Consider the following 26,935-nt stretch of genomic DNA (forward strand, 5'->3'; position numbering starts at 1 on the left):
TTTAAGGCATTTTTAGTTTATTTTTGTGTATGGTGAGAGGGTGTGTTCTAACTTCATTGATTTACACGTGGCTGTCCAACTTTCCCAACAGCACTTGCTAAAGAGACTGTTGGTTTTTTTTTCCTGTTGTATATTCTTGCCTCCTTTGTTGAAGACTAATCGACCATAGGTGTGTGCGTATATTTCTGGGCTCTCTATTCTGTTCCATTGATCCATCTGTCTGTTTTTGTGCCGATACCATGCTGTTTTGATTCCTGTAGCTTTGCAGTATTGTCTGAAGTCTGGGAGGGTTATGCCTCCTGCTTTGTTCTTTTGCTTCAGGATTGCTTTAGCGATTCTACCAGCAGGAATTTTTAAGTTGGGCAGGTTATAAAATATTTGAGTAAACATCTGCAAATAGCAGGCTGGAACAGCAATTTTTAAAAATTTGTTAAAATTTTAAAGAAGCATAAAGCTGAATAAACAGAATATGTGAAAAGCAATTTTTTTGGACACTGAGTCATTTCTGATGATCAATAATTTCATGTTTTTTCCCTTTTTTATTACGGGTAATTTCACATATATACAGAGTAAGCAGGGCAGCATAAAGAACCCCGTGCACTCATCACCCAGCTTCAAAATACAACTTCCGGCCATTCCTATTTTATTTGTACTTCCACCTACTTCCCATGCCCATCCCTACTCAATTATTCTTTTAGGTAAAGTTTACAATTATTAAAATGCACAAATTTTAGCCAATTTTGGCAGATATACCCATGTAACCACATCCTTGGCTAACATATGTTTGACCACTTGCTTTTTTTTTTCTCAGTCTTTTTCTCTCTTTGCTTCACTCTGGCTAATTTCTATTACTACATCTTTAATATCACAAATCTTTTTTCTATAGTATTTAATCTTCTATTAATCCTATCTAGTGAATTTTTGATTTCATAAAATATGTTTCGTTTTTAGAAGTGCATTTGATTCTTTTTATAACTTCCACTTTCTTACTATGTACATGTTTTCCTTTAAATATTTAACTTATTTTTAATACCGTTTTAATATCCTTGTCTATTAATTCCATCATCCCTATCATCTCTAGATATGTTTCCACTGACCGATTTTTGTCTTTGTTATGGGTCACATTTTCCTGCTTCTTGACTTAACAAGTAATATTTGATTGAAAGCTAAACAATGTAAATTTTATATCATTAAGTGTTTGGATTTTGTTGTCTTCTTCTAGTGATTGTTGGATTTTCTTCTCTTAAGTAGTTAAGTTATTCAAAGTTTAATTCGATCTTTTTGAAGTTTGTTCTTAAGTTTGATTAGAACAGGTCTATAGTGACCTTTACCCTAGGGCTCCTCGGGGGTCTCTACTGAGTTCCTCTGATGATGAACAAAGCTGTTGCACTCTGGCTGGTCAGAACTTGAAGCCCTTCTAGCCCTACTTGAGCTTTGGGAAATAGTAAACTCACAGCTCCCTGACTGATGTTTGGTCAATCTTGTAGAGTTTCACTCTATGCATGTACATCTTCATTTGGGCAAAGACTCAAGAGGAATTTATGCATATTTCTGGGGTCCTTTTTCTACGTTAACGCCCTCATTTCCAGAATTCTGCTCAACTTCTGGCTGCCTCAACCTCACTGAACTCTGTTCTTTGTCTCATTAGTCCAGACTGTCATGCTCTGCTTGGGATAGTCTCCTGATGTGGGTTGAATTGTGTCCCCCCAAAAGGTTGCTGAAATCTCTCATCCTCAGTACCTGTGAATGTGACCTTATTGGGAAACAGAGTCTTTGCAGATGATCAAGTTAAGATGGGGTCATTAGGATGGGCCCTAATCTAATTTACTGGTGTCATTATAAAAAGGAGAAAATTGGACACAGAGATAGGCATGCACTCAAGGAAGAACTCCACATGAACATGAAAGCAGAGATTTGAGTGATGCATCTACAAGCCAAGGAACACCAAAGATTGCCAGGAAACCACTAGAAGCTAGAATAGATAAAACAGACCGGCCCTCACAGCCCTCAGAAGGAGCTAACACTGTTGACACTTTGATCTCAAACTTCTAGACTCCAGAACTGTGAGACAATAAATTTTTGTCACTTAAGTCAACCAGTCTGTGGTACTTTGTTCTGGCAACCTAGGAAACTAATACATCCTCCCTACTTTGCAGCTCAGAATGTACCTCCAGGCAGGAAGGCAGAGAATTCACCAGGCTCACGTAATCTATTTCTCTTCTTTCAGGGATCACAGCCCTCTACTGTCTGTTATCTAATGTCTGAAAACAGCCATTTCATACATTTCTGTCCAGTTTTCTAGTTATTTATGGCAAGAGAGTAAACCCAGTCCTTATTACTCCATCATGGCTTTCAAGATTTTTTTTAATCTGCTAATTTCATCACTTTGAGTATGATGTTCCTAGGTGGTTTTTAACCTTATTGAAACTTTATGGTTTTCTCAAAATTCGGGAGATTTGATAGTTTTATTTCTTCTACTATGTTTCTGTCTAATTTTCTTCTTTCCATATTGGGCTCCAATTACACATATATTAAACTTTTTCCCACAGTTCCATGGAGCTCTCTTTATTTTCCTTCAGTCTTTTTTCCCTCTGTTCTTCACACTGGATAATTTCTGCTGAACTATCTTCAAGTTCACTGACCCTTTCTCCTGTCATCTCCAATTTTCTGTTAGGCCCATCTAGTGAATTTTTCATTTCATTTTTTGCACATTTCAGCTCTAGAATTTGTTTTCACAGTTTCTACTTCTCTAGTGAGATACTCCATCTTTTCATTTATTATGAGTAGACTTCCCTCTAACTCCTTAAACATATTTATATAGCTGCTTTAAAGTCACTGTCCATTCATTACAACGCTTGCATCATCTCAGGACTGGTTTCTGTTGACTGCTGTTTCTATTAAGTATGGATCACATTTCTTTCTTATCTAGTGTTTCTTAACTGTATTGGGTTGGCAAAAAAAGTGCCTTCAGTTTTTAAGTAAAAACCGAAGACACATTTTTCATTTATTGAACAACATATTCACCCTTCTGTTCCACTACCTTCTGCCGTTTTTCAGGCAACTTCATAATTCCATCTTCCCAAAACTTTTTATCTTTTTGAGCAAAGAACTGTTCCAGGTGCCTTTTACAGTCTTCCAGGGAATTGAAATTTTTTTTCCATTAAGAGAATTTTGTAAAGACCTAAATAAATCGAAATCCGAAGGTGCAATGTCTGGTGAATATGGTGGATGAATCAGAACTTCCCAGCCAAGCTGTAACAGGTTTTGCCTGGTCAGCAAAGAAACATGCGGTCTTGCATTATCCTGATGGAAGACTATGTGCTTTCTGTTGACTAATTCTGGACGCTTTTCATCGAGTGCTGCTTTTGGTCTAACTGGGAGCAGTACTTGTTGGAATTAATTGTTTGGTTTTCCAGAAGGAGCTCATAATAGAGGACTCCCTTCCAATCCCACCATATACACATCACCTTCTTTGGATGAAGGTGTGGTTGGTGGTGGTTCATTTTGCTTGCCCCATGATCTCTTCTGTTCCATATTATTGTACAGCATCCACTTTTCGTCACCCATCACAATTTGTTTTAAAAATAGAACGTTTTCATTACGTTTCAGCAGAGAATCTCATGCAGAAATATGGTCAAGAAGGTTTTTTTCCGTTTAACTTACGTGGAACCCAAACATCAAAGCGATTAACATAACCAAGCTGGTGCAAATGATTTTCAGTGCTTGATTTGGATATTTTGAGTATGTCGGCTATCTCCCTCATGGTATAACACTGATTGTTCCCAATTCATGTCTCTATTTGATCGCTGTCAAGTTCAACAGGTCCACCCAACCGTGGAGCATCGTCCAGCGAGAAATCTCCAGCGTGAAACTTCACAAACCACTTTTGACATGTTTAATCAGTCACAGCACCTTCTCCATACACTGCACAAATCTTTTTTTGCGTTTCGTTTGCATTTTTACCTTTCTTGAAATAATAAAGCAAAATATACCAAAAATGTTGCTTTTTTTCTTCTATCTTCAATATTAAAATGGCTACACAAAAATTCACCAATTTTGATAAGACTTTTTTTAAATGCACGCTGATATGACAGCTGTCACATACAATCTAACAAATTTGTTTTGAATGAAGTTAAAGACAACTAAGTGCTACTAGAGCCATCTAATGGGAAAAAACCATCGAACATTTTGGCCAACCCAGTATAATGAAAATTATAGATGATACACTAGAGAGACTTGGCATTCTGTTATGTTCCTATGAAGAGTGTTTGGTTTTGTTCTAAAAGGCAGTTAATTTGGCTGGGCTCAAATTCCAACTTCTGTCTTCCCTGCAGTGGGCACCGACTGAATTTTCCACTCTATTGTCAGCTTCTAGCCAATGCTCTTTTGCTGGGTTCCTCTGGGGTCTGCTAAAAAGAATTTGGACAGGACTTATATAGATTTTAAGGTTTATCTTAAAGGATTTCCCCCCTTAACTTTCCAGCTATTCTAACAGCCCCCAGACACTGTCCTCTGACATCTCAAGACGATGAAGCTATACATTTTCCAGCAATCTGGGCCATCTGGGGATTGAGGAATTTCCTCAGGCAAAAAGCCACTAGGTAGCAAATCCCACCTGTTGCAGTTCCTGGGTTTCTAGGACGACTCCCCTTCTGTTTCTGCCATTGCTTTTGGTCACTCTTCACTGCTTTCCAGGAGTTGTTGTTTCGTGTATTTTGTTGTTGTTGCTGCTGCTGTGTAAATTTTAAGACTAGTCCAACCTAGTTATTCACCATTACTGGATGCTAGAATCCCTAGTCAAGTTGTTTTGAGAGTTTTCTGGCCAAGATCTACTCTGTTCCTGTTTTGCAACATTTAAAGCATTCTCATTCACCCTCTTCTTTAATCCTTTATCTTCTTAATAACACAGCTGTTGGTACACTTCTAAAGATTCAAGACCCAGAGGTAAATTCTCTCTTAAACTAAATAAAGAAATATGTGAACATAGCATTGAATGGTATGTTCTGATTATACAGAACACTTTTGTTTCCAATTCCACTAACTTGAAATTTCTGATCACTCAAACGTGAGTTGGAATGACGTTTACCTTTATATTACCTGGGCACATGGGGTGGAGGGTGGTTGTGGAAAGAATATGTTTGGTTAGTTATTTTCATTAAAAAAAATGAAACCACTCATTCATTCCACAAATTCTTATATAAATCAATTATTTGCTAACAACCTGTTTGTTTAATCCCTTTCCTTTCTGGAGTCCCGTGACATCACATGGTCTCAATTTTTCTCCTATCCCACAGAGCCCTTTAATACCTCCTATTTCTTCTTCAATCACTGAATGTTAGAATTCTCCCACTGTCTTGTCCTGAGACCTGACCTCTTTTCATTGAAGACTCCTTCCATAAATCTATGAGACTGGTTCCCAAAATCTATCTCCAGTTCTTACCGCTAACTAACTTCCATTTTTATCTTTATCATCTCAATGGATTTTTCCATCCTTTGGTTCTGTCACAACCTTTAAAGTCAATATGCTTAAAACTAAACTTATTCATCTCTAGGGGTAGAAATAAGGAATAGCTTCTCTTCCTGATTTACCTACTTCTGTTAACAATCCCACTAGTGTTCCAGTCTCTTTAGCTTCTCTTCTTTGTCTCTACCCCCATCCTCTTCATATCCTGTCAGAGCTACTTTTGCAAATATGTCTCATTTCTTGTCACCTCTGAACTGATATCCTAGCTTCTCCTTTCTCTCAAGCCAGTGCATCTTGGAAAGAACCACCTTACCGATTCTTCTAAAGCCAACCTAGATCACCCCCTCGTCTTCAGAAACCTGCAGGGGCTCCCAAAAGACCAGATTCTGGCCTTCAAGATCCTCCCCATTGTATCTCTCACCCACCATGCCAGCATCATCTATGTCCTCCATGTTCCAGTCAAGTCAACCAGTCATTTCTCAAAGACATATCACCAGTTTTTCATCTTTTCACCTTTGCTCATACTGTATCTTCTAGACTGCCCTCCTCTTCTACTATCTCTGCTTATCTTAATCCTAAATAACCTCCATATATAACTTCTCTTCCAGGAGCACTTCATTGGCACAATTCAATTTCACTACATATTGACCTAAACAATATAGATTGACTAAGTCTACTTTGCCCTATCTGAGAAGAAGAGGGGTGAGAATGATGAATTTGAGATAATGCTGAGAACCCTTGGAACCTAAAAGCACCTTAAAAATCATCTAATTCACTGGTTACCAATAAAAGAATCTTCTTATGCAGAAGCCTGATATGTAATTCTGCTATGAGTGAAATGGGAATGGAGACCCCAAAGCCCCATCTATGCAGATTCCCTATCAAGGTTCCCCTCCCTCCTCCCTCATACCTCTGCAAAACTTTAGGGCCCCAAGGAACCTCAATTTGAAAAGTATTGATTAAATCTAAAGCTCTCATTTATAGATTGGAAAACAGAAGCCAAAGAGCCCTTTCAAAATCTAGAGTTCTCCTTGAGAGTCATGTATCTGTGTAACTGCATTTGAAAGTAACAAAACTGCTTTTCCTTTAAAAACTTTCTACAAAACAGATCTTCACCCGGATAGGTTTCAGAGTGAGAGGGATTACTATGACGCAGCCTCTCAAAGACTCAAAGTCTTAGTCACTGCTACTCAAGAGTCTTTCTCAAATTGTGTTTCAAGAACACCATATCCATGGCAGCCCTCATGCCTCAGCTAGGATCACCAAGCTAGAAGACCCTGGAAATATATCCAAGATGCAAGACCCCGATGGGCTAAGAGAGGTATCCTGGCTGCTCACTCTGGCCTCTGATTCCAGGAAAGAGGAAGGATTTTGAATGTAATTGTTATGTGAATGTACTACTTATTTAGCTAAGATTTCTGGATCCTAGATAAGTAACTTTATCAGCCATAGAAAATAGCCTGTAGCTGCTACCACTCCCTTTCCTGCCTAAATAGTCTCTCAGACAATCAGTCCTAATGGAGTTGGGAAAAAAAGACTAGAGCTAAATATGAGAGATTCTCTGGCCAAGTATCTCCTGTTTCCTTGGGAATAGCAAGGTTCTTATTTTTCAATTTGGAATCTAGTCAGCCTCACTGCGCTCCATGCACACTGACCAAACGAAAGGATTCATGGAGCCAGCATCTCAACAGCATATGGCACCTCTTTTTCTTTAAAGCAGATGTGATAGGAAGACATATATCTGTCTGTTTCAGTAAGTCTGAAAAGCTGTACTTGTTTCAAGCTTCACTTTTGAAATCATGCTATGCCTAAACAAACGTACAGCTTTCCTGCCTCTTATTAGAAAATGAAACCCACATCTGACTCCAGGCATCATTTTTGGGCTGGAGGGAGTGGGTGCTGCCGGTCTCTGGAGGTCCCCAGTGGACTGGTTTCTATACACCTCTCCCCAAGGCCATTCTCACACCCACTTCATAACGGGAGTACAGTGACACCACCACGGACCTCATGGCATATAGATGCCTAGATGCCACCAGAAGCATGTGGGGAGCCTGCTCCTTCGGAGTACCTGAGAAGATCCAGGTCAGGTGAGAGCTGGGTCAGTATACACGTAGAAACTCTACCCTACTGGAAGCCTTGGATCCATGGCTCAAGGAGCTCTGGAAGCCCCTACTCCCTAAATGTATCAGCTAGCTACCTCACCCAGCCCCTGAAAAAAAAGAGATTCTGCATTAAAATAAATGCAAGACTCAGTGGCTAAAACATCAATCATTTATTCTTACTGCTCTTACTTAGTTCAGCTGATCTAAACTGGGTTCGGCTGGAGTGACTTGGCTGTTCTCCACATTTCTCCAATCCTCCCCTTGAGATCATCAGGCCAGTCGAGGCATGTTCTTCTTCAGTGATGGCAAAGGCATAAGAGCACAAGCAAAAACTCACCAGGTCTCTTGAGGTCTAGGATTGAAATTGGTACCCAGTGCAGCTTTTGCCTCATTTCTTTCATTATGGCAAAATATACATAACATGAAACTTATTATCTTAACCATTTTTAAGTGTACAGTTCAGTGGCATTAATTACATTCTCATTGTTGTACAACTTCACACTATCCATGTCCAGAACATATCCATGTTTCATCCCAAACTGAAACTCATACCATTAAATAATAATAATACTCCATTCCCTCCTTCCCCCAGCCCCTGATAATTACTATTCCATTTTCTGCTTCTACAAATTTGACTACTCTAGGTATCTCATATAAGGGGAATCATACAATATTTGTCCTTTTGTGTCTGGCTTCCTTCACTTAAGTTAATGTTGTCAAGTTTAATCCATGTTGTCACATGTATCAGAATTTTATTCCCTTTTTAAGGCTGAATAATAGTCATCATATATATTTATCACATTTCGTTTATCCATTCATCTATTGATGGAACTCTGGGTTGTTTCCACCGTTTGGCTATTGTGAATAATGCTGCCATAAACATTGGTGTACAAATATCTATTCAAGTCCTGCTTTCAGATCTTTTGGGTATATAGCCAGAAGTGGAGTTGCTAGATCATACAGTAATTCTAATGTTTAATTTTCTTTTAGGGACCTCAATATTGTTTTCCACAGTTGCTGCACCATTTTACATTTCCACCAACAATACACAAGTGTTATAATTTTCCCACATCTTCACCAACTCTAGTTAATTTCTTTTTTTCTTTTAATAATAGCCATCCTAATGGACATAAAGTGGTATCTCGTTGGTTCTGATTTGCATTTCTATAACAATTAGTGATGTGGAACATCTTTTCCTGTGGTTAATCATTTGCATATCTTTGAGAAATGTCTATTCAAGTGTTTTGCTCATTTTTAAGTTGCTTGGTGGTTTTTGTTGTTGAGTTGTAGGAATTTTTCTATATTCTGGATATTAATCTCTTATCAGATCTATGACTCGTAAATATTTTCTCCCATTGTGTGGGCTGCCTTTTCACTCTGTTGTCAGTGTCCTGTGATACACAAAAGCTTTTAATTTTGATGATGTCCAGTATATCTAATTTTTCTCTTTTGTTACCTGTGCTTTTAGTGTCATATCCAAGAAATCATTGCCAAATCCAATATTGTGAAACTTTTCCCCTGCGTTTTCTTCTGAGAGTTTTATACTTTTAACTCTTATGTTTAGGTCCTTAATCCATTTTGAGTTAATTTTTGTATATGGTTTAATGTAAGGATCCAACATCATTCTTTGCATGTAGAAATCCAGTTTTCCCATTACCATCTGTTGAAAAGACTATCCTTTCCACATTGAATGGTCTTGGCACCCATGTTGAAAATTGACTATATACATAAGAGCTTATTTCTGGGTTCTCTATCTATGCCATTGGTCTATATGTCTGTCTTTATTCCAGTTCCACAGTTTTGATTACTGTAACTTTGTAATAAGTTTTGAAACCAGGAAGTATGAGACCTCTAACTTTGCTGCTCTCTTTCAAGATTGTTTTGGCTATTCAGAGTCCCTTGAGATTCCATATGAATTTTAAGATGAATTTTTCTACTTATGCAAAAACAATTTTTTAATTGGGATTTTGAGAGGGACTGAATTGGGTTTGTTTTGGGGAGTACTGACACCTTAACAAAATTGTCTTCCAACCCATGAACGTGAGATATCTTTTCATTCATTTACGATTTTAATTTTTTTTTTAGCAATGTTTTATAGTTTTCAGTGTACAAGTCTTTCCCCTCCTTGCTTTAGTTTATTCTTAAGTATTTTATTCTTTTTGATACTCATGTAAATGGAATTGTTTTCTTAATTTCCTTTTCAGATTGTTCATTGTTAGCGTTTGTTAGTGGCCAGAGTAGTCACATGGCCAAACCTGAAGTAAGGAGGTGGGGAAGTAAAGCCCACCCATCATGGGACGGCCCTGTAAAGTTACATGGCAGAGTGAGTCCACAGGGCGAGAAGTGAAAACTTGGGTCCTATAACATGACATTCCATACTGAAATTTTGAGGGTCAACTTTAGCATTGTTTTTCCAGGGCCCTTCTTCAAAGTAGTCTGTTCCCACCTCTTCAACCTATACAACCACAGTGAAAATGTAAAAAGGCAAGGGAATGAAGGGAGTACGCAGACAAAGGAAGGAGGTATCAAGATGCCTAAGTAAATTGTTGGCGTCTAACCAGACAAGCAGTAGGTATGGGGGAAAGAACACAAGACAGTGACTCAGATAGAAGATCTGCCCCCCTTGATCTTGGGAAGGTCTCTTAACATCTCTGGGCCTCAGTTTTCTCCCCTGGCAGTAAGCTAAATCATCTCTTAAAGACCTTTCCTGTGTTAACGCTGCCATACTATAAAAATTCTACCAGTGCTGCCCCCAGAACACAGAACAACGTTAGAAAATCCATTCTCTGTACAGATCCATAGGCACACACATCCATCTGTGACCATCTATGTGTCTCACTGATCTCATCTTCTGCCTTATATCTCAGTTTTATTAGTGTGCGTTTTTGCATCCCATACCAGCTGGGATCTCCTTGCAAGAGAGAAGATAATCTTAACTAGCTTTACTGTCCCCAGAACACTAGGCACCAAATAGATATTTTTTAACTGAACTGATAGAAAACCTCCACTATCTTTAATTTTGAATGATTTATCTTGCATTTTAAACCTCCAAATAAATCTCCTCTGGAAGCTAAGTTTCTGGGGTCACAACAGCAAATTCAACAAGTACGAATTTAGAGGTAATGAGTTTTCTCTCACAATTGTAATCAGTTTATTTTACTAATTCTATGCTACAAAGGCTTGAGTAGACACCGTATCTCAGTTTAATATTTTGGAATTTGAATGTATCAAAATAGGCTCAATGACTTTGTGATAAGTATAACATTGTACATGTCCAATGCAGGCTTGATTGTCAGAAGAGCTGTCAGAAGGCCAAGGTTCTTGACCTATAGAGAAATGAGATCAGTGTTTAAAATTGTTTTCCTAGTCTCTGTTGAAAATTTTTGGCTTGAAAATCACAGAGTAAAATGGAGGCAGACATTAGACATTTACCAATTAAAGTTTGATTCCTAACTATTACTTTATAGTACGTGGGGTTTTTTTTTCCCCCAACTCATTGCATTTGAAGAAGTGATTTCTTTCAGTATAAAACTGGCATAGGAACTAATTAACTTGAGAAAATGTCCAATGAGTTAATCTTAATTGCTTCATTTTTTTTTAAGTTATTACAGGGACATAGGCAAAAATAGGTACTTTGTGTTCCCCAGGAATTTTTACTTTAATTGAATGAGTAATAGTCACCCTCCAAGCATCCAGAGAATAAAAACATCTCCCATTTGCTTGGGAGTGGGAAACATAAGAAAAATGCCGTGGGGAAGCCACATCAAATGTATGGCCTCAAAACCCATGGAAACAGTCAAACAGCTCATCAGGAATGTGTCCTTATTGGCTTTATCCATGGCTTACCTCTCCTCACCTCTCCTTCTAGGCTGCCCCATCAAAGGCCACCCTACTCCCAATATCACCTGGTTCCACGGTGACCAGCCAGTTGCCAATACCACAGGACTGACGCATCATATCTTGGCAGCCGGACGGATTCTCCGGGTTGCAAATCTTAGTGGCGGGTCTCAAGGGGAATTCAGCTGCCTTGCTCAGAATGAGGCGGGAATGCTCGTCCAGAAGGCCTCTTTAGTGATCCAAGGTAAGAAACCCTTCAGGCGTTGGGTGCCAGGCTTGTTTCTTGAAGAAGAGAGTCTACTTGGAAATCTAATTCTCCAGCAGAACAAAGTGATTTCTGATCTCCAGTGGTTCTTAGAACATGCAAATGGAAGCCCAACCGTGTTGCCATATGGTGAGGCTCTTCAGAAAAGCCACCCACCCCCATCTCAGCAGAACCCAGAAAAGTCAGTGCTGCTTTCCTAGATGCGCCCTTCTTCTCATCATGTTACTGCTGCTCAGGACCAAGGAGATATCGCCATATAGCAAAGCAAATGTGTTTCCTTTATGCTGGTTTAACTAGTAGAGAGCGCACACACACACTCGCAAAGTTGCCTACTAAGAAAATACAAGTTTTCTCTGTTGAGCTGGTTTAAAATTACCTCTTGATGTGAACTACGTGGTTACTGCCCCTGCCTCGGAGAACCAGGGCTGGTGCCAGGACCGCTGATCATCCAGAGGTCTCCAGCTGCAGTCACACGCCAAGTGCCTTCCTGGCACCTTCTCTGTGGCCTGTCCACGAGCAGACTGAGGAGTCTGCATGGCTCATGCATTCACCTTCCAGGCACCTGGGCAGGTCAGAGAGCCCTTGGGTGGGGCCTGGCATTCACGGCCCCAAGAAGGGGTTGTGAATGAGCCCAAAACAGTGGGAAGGGAGCCCAAACTGGCCTTGTTATAGAAACTACGTGAGGCTTTTGAGTTTTCCATAGACTGGTTCTACCTGTGGCCTATGTGTGATACTTGTAGGGAAAGCAAAATTCTACTGCACGTATCCTAAAATGGAGGTTTCCGTGGGAAGGGACAGAGTTCATCCCAGAATAGCACATAAGGGGGGAGATTTTCCTGAGGCCTCCACCGCCATCTCACTTTCCACACAGGAAAGTCAATGTTGCGTTTTCTTGCCAGCCGGGCACTCTCTGCTGAAAACCAGAAGGCAGTGCCTAACTGCAAGATTTGTAGCACACAAATCTTTTGAGTGCAAATAAGCACTCAAAATTTACCAGCCCAGTTTTTTGTTTTTTTTTTTTTTTTTGCGGTACGCAGGCCTCTCACTGTTGTGGCCTCTCCCGTTGCAGAGCACAGGCTCCGGACGCACAGGCTCAGCGGCCATGGCTCACGGGCCCAGCCGCTCCGCAGCATGTGGGATCCTCCCAGACCGGGGCACGAACCCGCGTCCCCTGCATCGGCAGGCGGACTCTCAACCACTGCGCCACCAGGGAAGCCCCAGCCCAGTTATTTTTAACAGCTTTCCTACCAGTCAGTCCCAGACCCCCAAATAGAAAATCCAAAGAAATGGCCTTCCTGACCGACGTCATCGTGAAAAGTGAGCCTCTCTGGATAGGCTGTTTTTCTGTAACATATACAAAGTCCAACTCCAGTACAGACTTTTAAATATGATTGTTAAGTACTTCTGATATTTTTATATCTCTTTGTTGAAAAATAAAGTCACTTTCTGGTAAACTAATGGAAGGAAAGGGTACTTTAGGAAGTAGGTTAAAAAATACGAGAGCTACAGCCACTGATGAAGTTCTATGTGCCAGGCACTGGGCTAGGCCCTGTACTTTCTTTATATCCAGTCCTCACAGTAGCATGACAAGATAAGGGCTACTGTACTCACTTTATGGATAAGCCAGCGGAGGCCCCTGGAGACCACGTGACTTGCCTAGATCGGTGGGAAATGGAGCCTACTGCAGGGCAGAGCCTCCTTCATAACAGCATCTCATTCCTACCACACCTCACCCCACCACTCTGAAGGAATAACATGGGCATTGATGCTATCTTCTTTTCACCTCTGATCTTCCTTCTGTGATAGATTACTGGTGGTCTGTGGACAGACTGGCGACCTGCTCAGCCTCCTGTGGTAACAGAGGGGTTCAGCAGCCCCGCCTGAGGTGTCTCCTGAACAGCACGGAGGTCAACCCCACCCACTGTGCAGGGAAGGTGCGCCCTGCTGTGCAGCCCATCGCCTGCAACCGGAGAGACTGCCCTTCCCGGTGAGTGCGCCGGATGCTGGCTCAGGCCGCCCACTCCCAAGGATGGGCCTGGACTTTTAGCCAAGTTCATAGCCAGCCCTTGTCTAGCACTGAGAGAGCTACATTAAGTGCAGGTGAGGGGACCTGACGTCCTTTCCTGTAGGCCCGGGCCCGCCAGCCTCTCCACTGCACAGAAAACATCCCTCAGGATAAGCCTCCTCCCTTCGCTGTTTCTTCCCTCACTATTCAGCCAGCTAAAGGCTGCCCAGGCTTCCCAAGGGCCTGATAGGGTCTGTTCAGGGTCCAGGAGCATCCCAGGCCCTGGCAAGAGAGAAGCTCCCACACTGCAGTAAGAAGCTGGCTCTGTGGTTGGTTTGTAAGGAAAGAAACATGTTTGCAGTTGAAGTGTTTAGGGGATACTGACTATTGGCCTAGACCCCAACTCCTCCCCTTTCTTCTAGCTGTAAATACCTGTGCTCATCAGTACTCCAATTTAGTTAAGGAAATATGATCCTCTCTTCTACAAAGGGTTGCATCGTGCTAAAGTTGACGTAAATTTCCATTTCCCATAGTTGCTTCAACTTTGGGTTTACAGTTGACCTTTGAGCAATGCAGAGGTTAGGGGCGCCCACCCCGAGCAGTCAGAAATCTACCTCTACCTTGATAGTTGGCGCTCCGTATCTGCAATTTCACAACAACGGATGGTGTAGTACTGTAGTAGGTATTTCGTGAAAGAAATCCGAGTATAAGTGGATCTGTGCAGTTCATACCCGTGTTGTTCAAGGGCCAACTATACATTCTCTGCATTTGGGTCCCTTATGTAGCTCAGAATGACACCCACAGTCTCTGCCTCTTCCATTTGCCTTGAGCTTTGAGAAGCTGTGAGTCCCACCGAGCAGTACCCTTCCCCTGCCACCCAGTGTCAGGCAGCAGCTAAAGGGATAATGGATGGGCTTGCAGTTGGCACCAGCATGGTGCCCAGAGCCCGGGGAGACTTGGCTGGGTCCTGAAATGCCCCTTTACTACCTATCTGTGGGACGTTCATCCACTACTTAGGCAACTGCTTCGTGTTTTGCCAGCTGAGTCCTAAGAAGCAGCTGAAACCAGGACAGCCTCAATGAAATATGAAACACACTTGTTAATATCAGCAGTTTGACTTGCTGACGGGAAGGTTTCCACAGGAATGATTAATGTCCTTTTATACCCTTCCTGAACTGTAACATAGCCGGTACCTCTCTTTTCTCAAAGCCCCCACCCCAACTCCTGAAAAATTGCTGAAATGGATATTTGGAAATAAAAGTTGATTGAAAGGGAGGCCTGACATTCACCAGGGATATGAGAGGCTGGAAGACTGCCCTTGCCAAGCTGTGTGAAATGAAGAGGAGGTCTTGGACATGCCAGGGACTTTTTGATTTGCTGTGGTGATGGTCAGAGTCAATCAGCCTTATTTACTTCTGCAGATGAAACAATGGCTGGGTCTGCTTTGGTTTCAGTGCCCCGAGGGGCTTTAAAACACCGTCTGCTTGTTTCCTAAGTGGCTCTGCTCCTAAGAGATGGAAATCTGCACGCAGTCATCTCTCTCCAGGGCTAACAGAGCAGAGGAGTTCCACCAAATTAAATAAGTCACAGATCTAGATTCAGGAGGACTTTGCTCCCTGTCCCTGCTACTTACCTCTCCTGAAAGCCAGATGTGGCGCCACTAGACCAGGAAGTGGCCACAGGCTCACCTTTGCTTGGTTTCCCCACCAGGCTTCCTGGGCACGTCAGCCCCCTTCTCTCCACACAAACAAGTGTGGCCCTCGTAGGCTTTCTGATTAACGCTGCGAAGTCCCACTTTGACCCAGGTAGCTGTTTCAGCCACTTCATTTAGAAAAATTTTTTTCTCAGGCAGTAAAACAAAATGTTTTCTCTAGATGGAACTAAATGGCTAGAAAGCACCAAATTTTTTTCTCACTCTTTTCCCCAAACTGCACCCCCTTCCCCTCTTCTTTGAGAATTAGCCCAGGGTACAAACATCCGAAGAGAACCCCTCCACCTTTGTATACAGACCAAGGATTTCAGCGTGTTTCCCAGCTTACAGCTTGGCTTTATGAGGAAAGCCATTTGTCTCAGTCCTGGTCAGTCTCACTTCTGAGGGCCCAAATTGCAGTTAGAAGCTAACATCCTGAGAACGACTACTGTCACCACATATACAGCCCTCTAAGAGGTGTAAGACCTATGGACTGTGACTCATGGGCGTGGGAATTGCTCCAGAAAGCTGGAAGGAACTTCGTAGGTTTCTGAGGGATTAAACAAAATCAAATGAGACATGGGTTAAGGCGACGTAGAAAAAACAGTGAGTACAAGCAGACAGAACTTGGCTTAACCGAGACCCAGACCGCCTCCAGGGTCAGGGGGCGACCCAGGTTTGGATCTGACTTCCCTGGGAAACTGTCCCTTCTCTGCCCCACACTTGGATGCCATTAGGAAGTACCAGAACTGCAATGCAGCGTAACCAGCTAAAGGACTGTCTTCCCAGAATGTGTCATCTGCAAGCTCACGGCTTTTGGGGCCAATGTTAAGAAAAGGCAACTGATCTTCAGAAAACTCTTTCACATTGCGCCTTTTTAGTCAATTTCCAAAGGGTATTTGTTTCCTGTGGCTGCCACAGCAAATTACCACAAACATCGTTGCTTAAAACGAGAAATCTATTCTCCTACAGTTGTGGAGGCCAGAAGTCCAAAATCAAGGTGTCAGCAGGGCTGTACCCCCTCCATAAAGCGCTGGGAGAGAATCAGTTCCTCAGCCCTTGCAGCTTCTGGTGGCTCCCAGTGTCCCTTGGCTTGTGGCCACATCAGTCCAACCTCTGCCCCTGTGGTCACACTGTCTTCTCCTTTTCTATGTCCAATCTCCCTCTCCCTTTCTCTTATAAGGGTATGTGATGGTATTTAATGCCTACCCAGTTAATGCAGGACAATCTCATCTCAAAATCTTTAACTACATCGGTAAACACCCTTTGTCCAAATAAGGTAGCATTCACAAGTTCCAGGGATTTGATATAGATATCTCGGCGGGGAGGGGTGGGGATTTTCAGCCTACCACCCCAAGCATATACTGTGAAAAGAGACATGGCCCTGCAATTAGCTGCTGTGTGGTGAGAGGAGGAAGATGCATGGGGCTCCTTTTCTGAGAGTGTATGGCATCATCCCCCTCCTCAAGTCTTGACCCTTTGCCCTGACTCTTCTTCCTCTTTCCAGGTGGATGGTGACCTCCTGGTCCGCCTGTACCCGGAGCTGTGGGGGAGGCGTCCAGACCCGCCGAGTGACCTGCCAGAAGCTAAAAGCCTCTGGGATCTCCACTCCTGTGTCCAATGACATGTGCACACAGCTTGCCAAACGGCCAGTCGACACCCAGGCCTGTAACCAACAGCTATGTGTGGAGTGGGCCTTCTCCAGCTGGGGCCAGGTGAGAGGGCTTTTTCTTTTTTAATTTTTATTTTTTATTCAAGTAGAGTTGATTTACAATGTTTCAGGTGTACAGCAAAGTGATCCAGTTGTGCATATATATTTATTCTTTTTCAGATTCTTTTCTATTATAGGTTACTATAAGATATTGAGTTGAGTTCCCTGTGCTATACAGTAGGTCCCTGTCATTTATATCGGGACCATTTATTTCATATATATAGTAGTCTGTATCTGTTAATTCCAAATTTATCCCTCCCCCTTCTTAACCCTTTGTTAGCCATAAGTTTGTTTTTCAAGTCTGTGAGTCTGTTTCTGTTTTATAAATAAGTTCACCTCTGTCATTTTTTTAGATTCCATATATAAGCGATGTCATATGATATTTGTCTCCTTCTGACTTACTTCACTTAGTATGATAATCTCTAGCTGCATCCATGTTGCTGCAAATGGCATTATTTCATTGTTTTTTATGGCTCAGTAGTATTCCATTGTATATATGCACCACATTTTCTTTATCCATTCGTCTGTCAATGGACATTAGGGTTGTTTCCATGTCTTGGCTATTGTGAATAGTGCTGCAATGAACATTGGGGTGCATGTGTCTTTTGGGGTTTTTTTAAATTAATTTTTATTGGAGTATAGTTGATTTACAATGTTTTATCAGTTTCTGCTATACTGCAAAGTGAATCAGCTACACATATACATATATCCGTTCTTTTTCAGATTCTTTTCCCATATAGCTCATTACATAGTATTGAGTAGAGTTCCCTATGCTATACAGTAGGTTCTTATTAGTTATCTATTTTATATATAGTAGCATCTATATGTCAATCCCAATCTCCCAATCTATCCCTCCCCCTCCTTTCCTCCTGGTAACCACAAGTTTGTTCTCCACATCTGTGACTCCATTTCTGTTCTGCATACAAGTTCATTTATACCATTCTTTCAGATTCCACAAATAAGTGATATCATATATTTGTCTTTCTCTGTCTTACTGCACTCAGTATGACAATCTCTAGGTCCATCCATGTTGCTGCAAATGGCATTCTTTCTTTTTTATGGCTGAGTAATATTCCATTGTATATATGTACCACATCTTCTTTATCCATTCATCCGTTGATGGACATCTAGGTTGCATCCATGTCCTGGCTGTTGTAAATAGTGCTGCAGTGAACATTGGGGTGCATGTATTGTTTTCTCTGAATATGTGCCCAGGACTGGGATTGCTAGAGCATATTGTAGCTCTATTTTTAGTTTTTTAGGAACCTCCAGACTGTTTTCCATAGTGGCTGTAGCAATTTACATTCCCACCAACAGTGTAAGAGGGTTCCCTTTTCTCCACACCCTCTCCAGCATTTGTTACTTGTAGACTTTTTAATGATGGCCATTCTGACTGGTGTGAGGTGGCACCTCACTGTAGTTTTTATTTGCATTTCTCTAATATTTAGTGATGTTGAGCATCTTTTCATGTGCCTATTGGCCGTCCATATTTCTTCTTTAGAGAGAGGTCTATTTAGGTCTTCTGCCCATTTTTTGGATTGGGTTGTTTGTTTTTTGTTGTTGAGTTGTATGAGCTGTTTGTATATTTTGAAAATTAAGCCCTTGTTGGTCTCAGTGTTTGTGAATATTTTCTCCCATTCTGTAGGTTTTTTTCATCTTGTTTATGGTTTACTTTGTTGTGCAAAAGCTTGTGAGTTTGATTAGGTCCCATTTGTTTATTTTTGTATTTATTTCTATTGCCTTGGGAGACGGAACTAAGAAAACATTTGTACAATTTATGTCAGAGAATGTTTTGCCTATGTTCTCTTCTAGGAGTTTTATGGTATCGTGTCTTATGTTTCAAGTCTTTAAGCCGTTTTGTGTTTGTTTTTGTGTATGGTGAGAGGGTGTGTTTTAACTCCATCCATTTACATGCAGCTGTCCAACTTTCCCAGCACCACTTGCTGAAAGAGACTGTCTTTTTCCCATTCTATATTCTTGCCTCCTTTGTCGAAGATAAACTGACCTTAGGTGTGTGGGCTTATTTCTGGGCTCTCTATTCTGTTCCATTGATCCACTGTTTTTGTGCCAATACCATGCTGTTTTGATTACTGTAGCTTTGTGGTATTGTCTGAAGTCTGGGAGGGTTTTGCCTCCTGCTTTGTTCTTTATCTTCACAATTGCCTTGGCAATTCTAGGTCTTTTAGGGTACCATGTAAATTTTAGGATTATCTGTTCTAGTTCTGTGAAATATGTCATGAGTAACTTGATATGGACCTCATTAAATCTGTAGATGGCTTTGGGTAGTATGGCCATTTTAACAATATTAATTCTTCCAATACAAGAGCATGGGATATCTTTCCATTTCTTTGAGTCATCTTTAATTTCCTTTATTAATGTTTTATAGGTCTCAGCGAATAAGTCTTTCACCTCCTTGGTGAGGTTTATTCCTAAGTATTTTCTTTTGGGGGTTGCGATTTTAAAAGGTATTGTTTCTTTTACATTCCCTTTGATATTTTGTTGTTGGTGTAAAGAAATGCAACAGATTTCTGTATGTTAATCTTGTATCCTGCTACCTTGCTGGATTTATCAGTTCTAGTAGTTTTTGTATGGAGTCTTTAGGGTTTTCTATATGTAGTATCATATCATCTGCATATAATGACAGTTTTAGCTCTTCCCTTCCAATTCAGATACCTTTTTATTTTTAAGATTTCTTTTGATGTGGACCATTTTTTAAGTCTTTATTGAATTTTGTTAAAATATTGCTTCTGTTTTATGTTTCGGTTCTTTGGCCATGAGGCACATGGGATCTTAGCTTCCTGACCAGGTATCAAAGCTGCACCCGCTGCGTTGGAAGGTGAAGTCTTAACCACTGGACTGTCAGGGAAGTTCCCCCAATTTGAATACCTTTTATTTCTTTTTCTTGTCTGATTGCTGTGGCTAGGACTTCCAATACTATGTTGAATAGAAGAAGTGAGAGTGGGCATCCTTGTCTTCTTCCAGATTTTGGCAGGAAGGCTTTCAGCTTTTCACCATAGAGTATTATATTGTCTGTGGGTTTGTCATAAATAGCTTTTATTATCTGGAGATATGTTCACTCTATACCCACTATGGTAAGAGTTTTTTGGGTGTTGAATTTTGTCAAATGCTTTTTCTGCATCTATTGTGATGATCATGTGTTTTTTGTCTTTTGTTTATGTGGTGTTATCACATTGATTGATTTCATATGCTGAACCATCCTTGTGAACTTGGGATGTATCCCACTTGGTCATGGTGTTAACGATATTTTTTATGTGTTGCTGGATTCAGTTTGCTAATATTTTGTTGAGAATTTTTGCATCTATATTCATCAGAGATATTGGCCTGTAATTTTCCTTTTTGGTGGTGTCTTTGCTAGACACTGGTCTTTTAAAGAAATTTCTCCAGTGACTCTAAGTCAATTGCTCAGGAGAGGGATCTAAACATGGGCATGTTTTAGAAGCCGCCCAAATGATTCTAATGTGCATTCAGGGTAGAGAACCATTGTTCCAGGCCAAGAAGAGTTGAAGCCTAGCTGCTACCAGCAACTCCTTTCTCTCAATTCCCTGTTGGAGGTTAACCAAAAAAGTCCCAGGTTAGCTCAAGAGAGAGAAGAAATGGGGGCTCAGCTGGACAGAGGGAGGAACCACAGAAACTCTCTATTTGGAGAGGAAATTTTATGTTTTAGTTATAACTGAAAAGACCAACACAAACTGAAGGTTCTTCTTTAGGAAGAGCAAACCTGAGCAGTGACACACACCAGCCCATGACAGAAGCAGCCAAGGGTGCAGTGTGCAGGGCTGTCATCATTTCTGGGCCAGGTCATTGTTTCTGGGCCAGGTGGGACTGAGCACAAGTCAGGAACTCCCATTTATAATTAGAGGCCTAGGTTTTTCCCAGTGAAGGTAGATAGGGCCTCTATTTAGACAAAGCATAGTTGTACTATTCATCATCTGACTCCTTCTCTGTTTTAGAATGTTGTTGGCACCAAAAAAAAAAAAAAAAAAAAAAAATCTGGTGTGGTGCTTGAGGGAAATGATATAATTGTATATACTCTTGCTTTTCCTAAAGTCTGGGTTCAAAACTTACTGGAGACCTACTGAGCATCTAAGAGCTGCCTGCCAGGACTGATAATCAGCTGGTACCTACCAACTATGTGGGAACAACTGTTGTGGTTTGTCAGAGGCCCGTGCTAATTGGTAGGATAACTGTTTTGATTGGTCAGGCATAATTTCCAAATGGTCTGTATCTGAAACATACCATTAAGCTTGGCTGTGAGGACATGCCAAAGCAACCACACAGCTCAAAATTATTTGTGTAACTCTATGAAATAGTGTGACTGAATGCTTGGAGGCAGTTGGCAACTTGAACTTATTGGAACTGGTGTCTACACATTACTGCATTCATGTTCCCTCATCCCAACCCTGAAGTGTGTTATTTGGAAAACAATCACTTGGAACATCCTATTAAGTTAATACACTGTGGTCATCTCTCATGAAGATGAAATGTTATTTGGGGAAAATGTGGCCACAGAATTCATTTGCAACTTATAAGCCATTTGTGTTCCAGGTGAGCCTGGGAATAATGCTCAACACTGGCAAATCAACATGCTCAGCCGGAGGCTCCTTTTTGGGGCCTCTACCAACCCCCCCTTATTTCCAGTGACCTAATACATGTGCTTCTTAATCAAAGAGGCATGAGCTCCCCCTTGCTCCCATGCCTGGGGAATATCATCTTTCTCCTACCTGGAAAAGCCCACTTCTGATAGCTCTCATTCCGCCCAAGGCAGCTCTGCTTCTAGGCCCTCAAGGCTTATTGGCAGTTCGTGAAATTACAATTGGGAACAGATCTGGCTACACGTGGGAGATGTTTCTGCATTGTATCACTGAGGTCACTCAAGGGCATATACGTGCACACTGATCATGCTGAGTGATTATTTTTCCTAAAAGACAGAAAAATAGGTCTTTCCTCCTTCCTTCCTCTCTAACACTCTTCACCCCCTTCTTCTTTCTTCTAGAACTCTCTAGGCAAGTTTGTCTCAAGCTTTAATGTGGATCACCTATGGATCTTGTTAAAAATGCAAATTCTCATCTAGTGAGTCTGGAATAGAGCTTTGGATGCTGAAATTTTTTTTAATGGAAGTATAGTTGACTTACTTTCAGGTGTACAGCAGTGATTCAGTTATACATATTTTTCAGATTATTTTCCTTTATAGGTTATTACAAAATATTGAGTATAGTCCCCTGTGCTATACAGTAGGTCCTTGTTGGTTATCTATTCTATATATAGTATGTGTTTATGTTAATCTCAAACTCCTAATTTATCCCTGCCCCCTCTTTCCCCTTTGGTAACCATAAGTTTCTTTTCTATGTCTGAGGATCTATTTCTGTTTTGTATATAAGTTCATTTGTATAATTTTTTTTAGATTCCACATATAAGCAATATCATATGATATTTGTTGTTCTCTGTCTGGCTTACTTCACTCAGTATGACAACCTCTGGGTCCCTCCATGTTGCTGCAAATGGCATTATTTCCTTCCTTTTTATGGCTAAGTAGTATTCCATTGATAAATATACCACATCTTCTTTATCCATTCCTCTGTCAATAGACATTTAGGTTGCTTTCAGGTCTTGGCTATTGTAAATAGTGCTGCAATGAACACTGGGGTGCATGTATCTTTTCCAACTATGGTTTTCTCCGGATATATGGCCAGGAGTGGGATTGCAGGATCATATGGTAGCTGTATTTTTAGTTTCATAAGGAACCTTCATACTGTTCTCCATAGTGGCTGCATCAATTTACATTCCCACTGACAGTTGTAGGAGGATTCTTCTTTCTCCACTCTCTCCAGGATTTATTACCTGTAGACTTTTTGATGATGGCCTTTCTGACCAGTGTGAGGTGATACCTCATTGTAGTTTTGATTTGCAGTTCTCTAATAATTAGTGATGTTGAGCATCCTTTCATGTGCCTTTTGGCCACATGTATATCTCCTTTGGAGAAATATCTATTTAGATCTTCTGTCCATTTTTTCATTGGGTTGTTTTTTTGATATTGAGCTATATGAGCTGTTCCTATATTTTGGAGATTAATCCCTTGTCAGTTGCATCACTTGCAAATATTTTCTCCCATTCTGTAGGTTGCCTTTTCGTTTTGTTTATGGTTTCCTTTGCTATGCAAATGCTTTTAACTTTAACTAGGTCCCATTTGTTTTTGTTTTTATTTCCATTACTCTAGGTGGTGTATCCAAAAAGATATTGCTGTGATTTATGTCAAAGAGTGTTCTGCCTATGTTTTCCTCTAGCAGTTTTATAGTATCCAGTGTTACATTTAGGTCTTTAATCCATTTTGAGTTTATTTTGTGTGTGTGGTGTTAGAGAGTGTTCTAATTTTATTCTTTGACATGTATCTGTCCAGTTTTCCCAGCACAACTTATTGAAGAGACTGTCTTTTCTCCATTGTATAGTCTTGCCTCCTTTGTCATAGATTAATTGACCATAGGTGCGTGGCTTTATTTCTGGGCTTTCTATCCTGTTCCACACTGATCTATATTTCTGTTTTTCTGCCACTACCATACTGTTTTGATTACTGTAGCTTTGTAGTATAGTCTGAAGTCAGGGAGCCTGATTCCTCTATTGGATGCTGAATTTTTTAACTGAATTATTTTTATAATTCACATTATATTAGTTTTAGGAGTACAACATAACGATTTGATATTTGTATATATTTCAAAATGGTCACCACAATACGTCTAATTAATATCCTTCACTATACAGTTACTAAAAACAGTTTTTCTTCTGATGAGAACTTTTAAGATCTATTTAACTTCCAAATATGCAATACTGTATTATTAACTATAGTCATCATGCTGTATATTACATCTCCATGACTTACTTATTTTATAGCTTGAAGCTTGTACCTTTTGATCCCCTTAACTATTTTACCCACCCCTGACTATGACAACCACCAATCTGTTCTCTGTATCTATTTTGTTGGTTTTGTTTAGATTCCACATATAAATGAGACCATATGGTATCTTTCTCTGGCATATTTTACTTAGCATGATGTCCTCAGGTCCATTAGTGTTGCCACAAATGGCAATATTTTTTTTTTTTTGCTGATTAATATTCCTGTGCGTGTATATACACACGTGTCACGTATACGTGTGTGTCTGTGTGTGTATATACACATATCCTTTTCTTTATCAATTTATCCATTGATGGACACTTAGGTTGGCTGCATATCTTGGCTATTGTAAATAATGCTCTAATGAACATGGGGGTGCACATATCTTTTCAAATTAGTGTTTTTATTTTCTTCAGGTAAATACCCAGAAGTGGAATTGCTGGTTCATTTTTAATTTTTAATTTTTTGAGGTCCCTCCACACTGTTTTCCAAAGTGGGTGCATCTATTTACATTCCCACCAACAGTTCACAGGGGTTCCCTTTTCTCCACATCCTCACCAACACTTATTTCTTGGCTTTCTGATAATAGCCATCCTAAAAGGTGTGAGGTGATATCTCACTGTGGTTTTGATATGCATCTCCCTCATGATTAGTGATGATGAGTACCTAATTTTTTTCATGTGCCTGTTGGTGATTTGCATGTCTTCTTCAAAAAAATGTCTATTCAATCCTCTGCCCCTTTTTAAATTGGATTTTTTTTCTATTGACTTCTATGAGTTCTTTATATGTTTTAGATATTAAACCTTTATCAGATATATGATTTGCAAACATTTTCTCCCATTCAATAAGTTGCCTTCTCATTTTATTGAAGGTTTTCTTTGCTGTGCAAAAGCTTTTTAGTTTGATACAGTTCCACTTCTTTATTTTTGCTTTAAAAATAATCATCCCTAAAATCAATGTCAAGGAGCTTACCACCTATGTTTTCTTCTAGCAGTTTTCTGGTTTCAGGTTTTCTGTCAAGTCTTTAATCCATTTTGAGTTAATTTTTGTGTATGGTGTAAGGTAGTGGTTCAGTTTCATTCTTTTGCATGTGACTGTCAAGTTTCCCCAACATTTATTGAGGAGACTGTCCTTTCCCCACTGTATACTCTTGGCTCCTTTGTTGTAAATTAATTGACCATATATGCGTGGGTGTATTTCTGGGCTATTCTGCTCAATATATGTGTGTCTGTTTTTATGCAAAACTATACTGTGATTACTGTAATTTTTTATCACTAGTATAGTTTGAAGTCAGTGATGCCTCCAGTGTTTTCTTTTTAAAGATTGCTTTGACTATTTGGGGTCTTTTGTGATTCCATATAAATTTTAGGATTGTTTATTCTATTTCTGTGAAAAATGCCATTGGAATTTTGACAGGGATTGTAGTGAATCGGTAGACTGCTTTGAGTAGTATGGACATTGTAACAATACTGATTCTTTCAATCTATGAGCATGGAATATCTTTCCATTTATTTTTGTCATCCTGAATTTCTTTCATTAATAAGTCTTCAGTGTATAGGTCTTTCATCTCCTTCATCAAATTTATTCCTGGGTATTTTATTCTTTTTGGTGTAATTTTAAATGGGATTGTTTTCTTAATTTCCCTTTCTGAGAGTTTGTTATTAATGTATAGAAATGCAATTGATTTTTGTGTGTTGATTTTGTATTCTGCAACTTTACTGTATTTATTAGTTCTAACAGTTTTTTTGGTGGCGGTCTTTAGGATTTTCTATAAATAGTATCATGTCATCTGCAAATAGTGACAGTTTTACTTCTTCCCTTCCAATCTGAATGCCTTCTTTTTTTTTTCCTTGCCTATTTGCTCTTGCAAAGACAATACTATGTTGAATAAAAGTGGCAAGAGTGGGCATCCTTGTCTTGTTCCTGATCTTAGGGGAAAAGCTTTCAGCTTTCCACTTTTTAGTATGATGTTAGTTGTGGACTTGTCATATATGACCTTTATTATATTAAGGTACATTCTGTCTGCATACACTTTGTTAAGAGTTTTTATCATAAACAGATGTTGAATTTTGTCAAATGCTTTTTCTCCACCTATTGAGATGATCAAATGATTTTTATCCTTCATTTTGTTAATGTGGTGTATCACATGTTGATTGCTTTGTGGATACTGAACCGTCATTGCATTCCTGGACCAAGTCTCATTTTATCATGGTCTTTGATCCTTTTAGTGTATTGTTGAATTTGCTTTGCTAATATTTTATTGAGGATTTTTGCATCTATGTTCATCAGGGATATTGACCTGTAATTTTCTTTTCTGCATCACCCTTGTCTGGTTTTTAGTTTCAGGGTAATGCTGGCCTCATAAAATGAGTTTGGAAGAGTTCCCTCCTCTTGTATTTTTTGGAGGAGTTCGAGAAGAACTGATATTAATTCTTCTTTGAATGTTTGGTAGAATTCACAAGTGAAGCTGTCTGGTCCTGGACTTTTGCTTGTTGGGTGGTTTTTGATTACTGACTCAATCTCCTTACTTGTATTGGTCTGTTCAGATTTTCTATTTCATCGTGATTCAGTCTGGGTAGGTTATATGTTTCTAGGAATTTATCCATGTCTTCTAGGTTGTCTAATTTGTTGGTGTATAATTGTTCAGAGTAGTCTCTATGATACTCGTATTTCTGTGGTATCAGTTGTTATAGTTCCTCTTTCATTTCTGATTTTATTTGAGTCCTCTGTCTCTTTTGCTTGGTGAGTCTAACTAAGGCTTATAAATTTTGTTTATCTTTTCAAAGAATCAGCTTTTTGTTTCATTGATCTCTTCTATTGGCTTTTTAGTCTCTATTTCTGCTCTAAAATTTGTTATTGTTCTCCCTTCTACTAATTTTGACCTTCATTTATTCTTCTTTTTCTGTTTCCTTGAGGTGTAAAGTTAGGTTGTTTGAGACTTTTGTTTCTTGAGGTAG

At 40.0% G+C, this 26,935-nt stretch overlaps 1 protein-coding gene across 1 annotated transcript in view; it reads left to right on the forward strand.

The window, feature by feature from the left end:
• Positions 1 to 26,935, forward strand: part of ADAMTSL1 (ADAMTS like 1) — a 480,443-nt gene that overhangs the window by 426,933 nt on the left and 26,575 nt on the right. Inside the window, exons 21-23 of the mRNA XM_032634985.1 lie at positions 11,435 to 11,647; positions 13,475 to 13,655; positions 16,871 to 17,078. Of these exons, the coding sequence (XP_032490876.1) occupies positions 11,435 to 11,647; positions 13,475 to 13,655; positions 16,871 to 17,078 (602 nt within the window). The remainder of the gene's footprint in view (positions 1 to 11,434; positions 11,648 to 13,474; positions 13,656 to 16,870; positions 17,079 to 26,935) is intronic.

The sequence above is a fragment of the Phocoena sinus genome, chromosome 6, assembly GCF_008692025.1.
Source record: "Phocoena sinus isolate mPhoSin1 chromosome 6, mPhoSin1.pri, whole genome shotgun sequence".
Taxonomy (NCBI): domain Eukaryota; kingdom Metazoa; phylum Chordata; class Mammalia; order Artiodactyla; family Phocoenidae; genus Phocoena; species Phocoena sinus.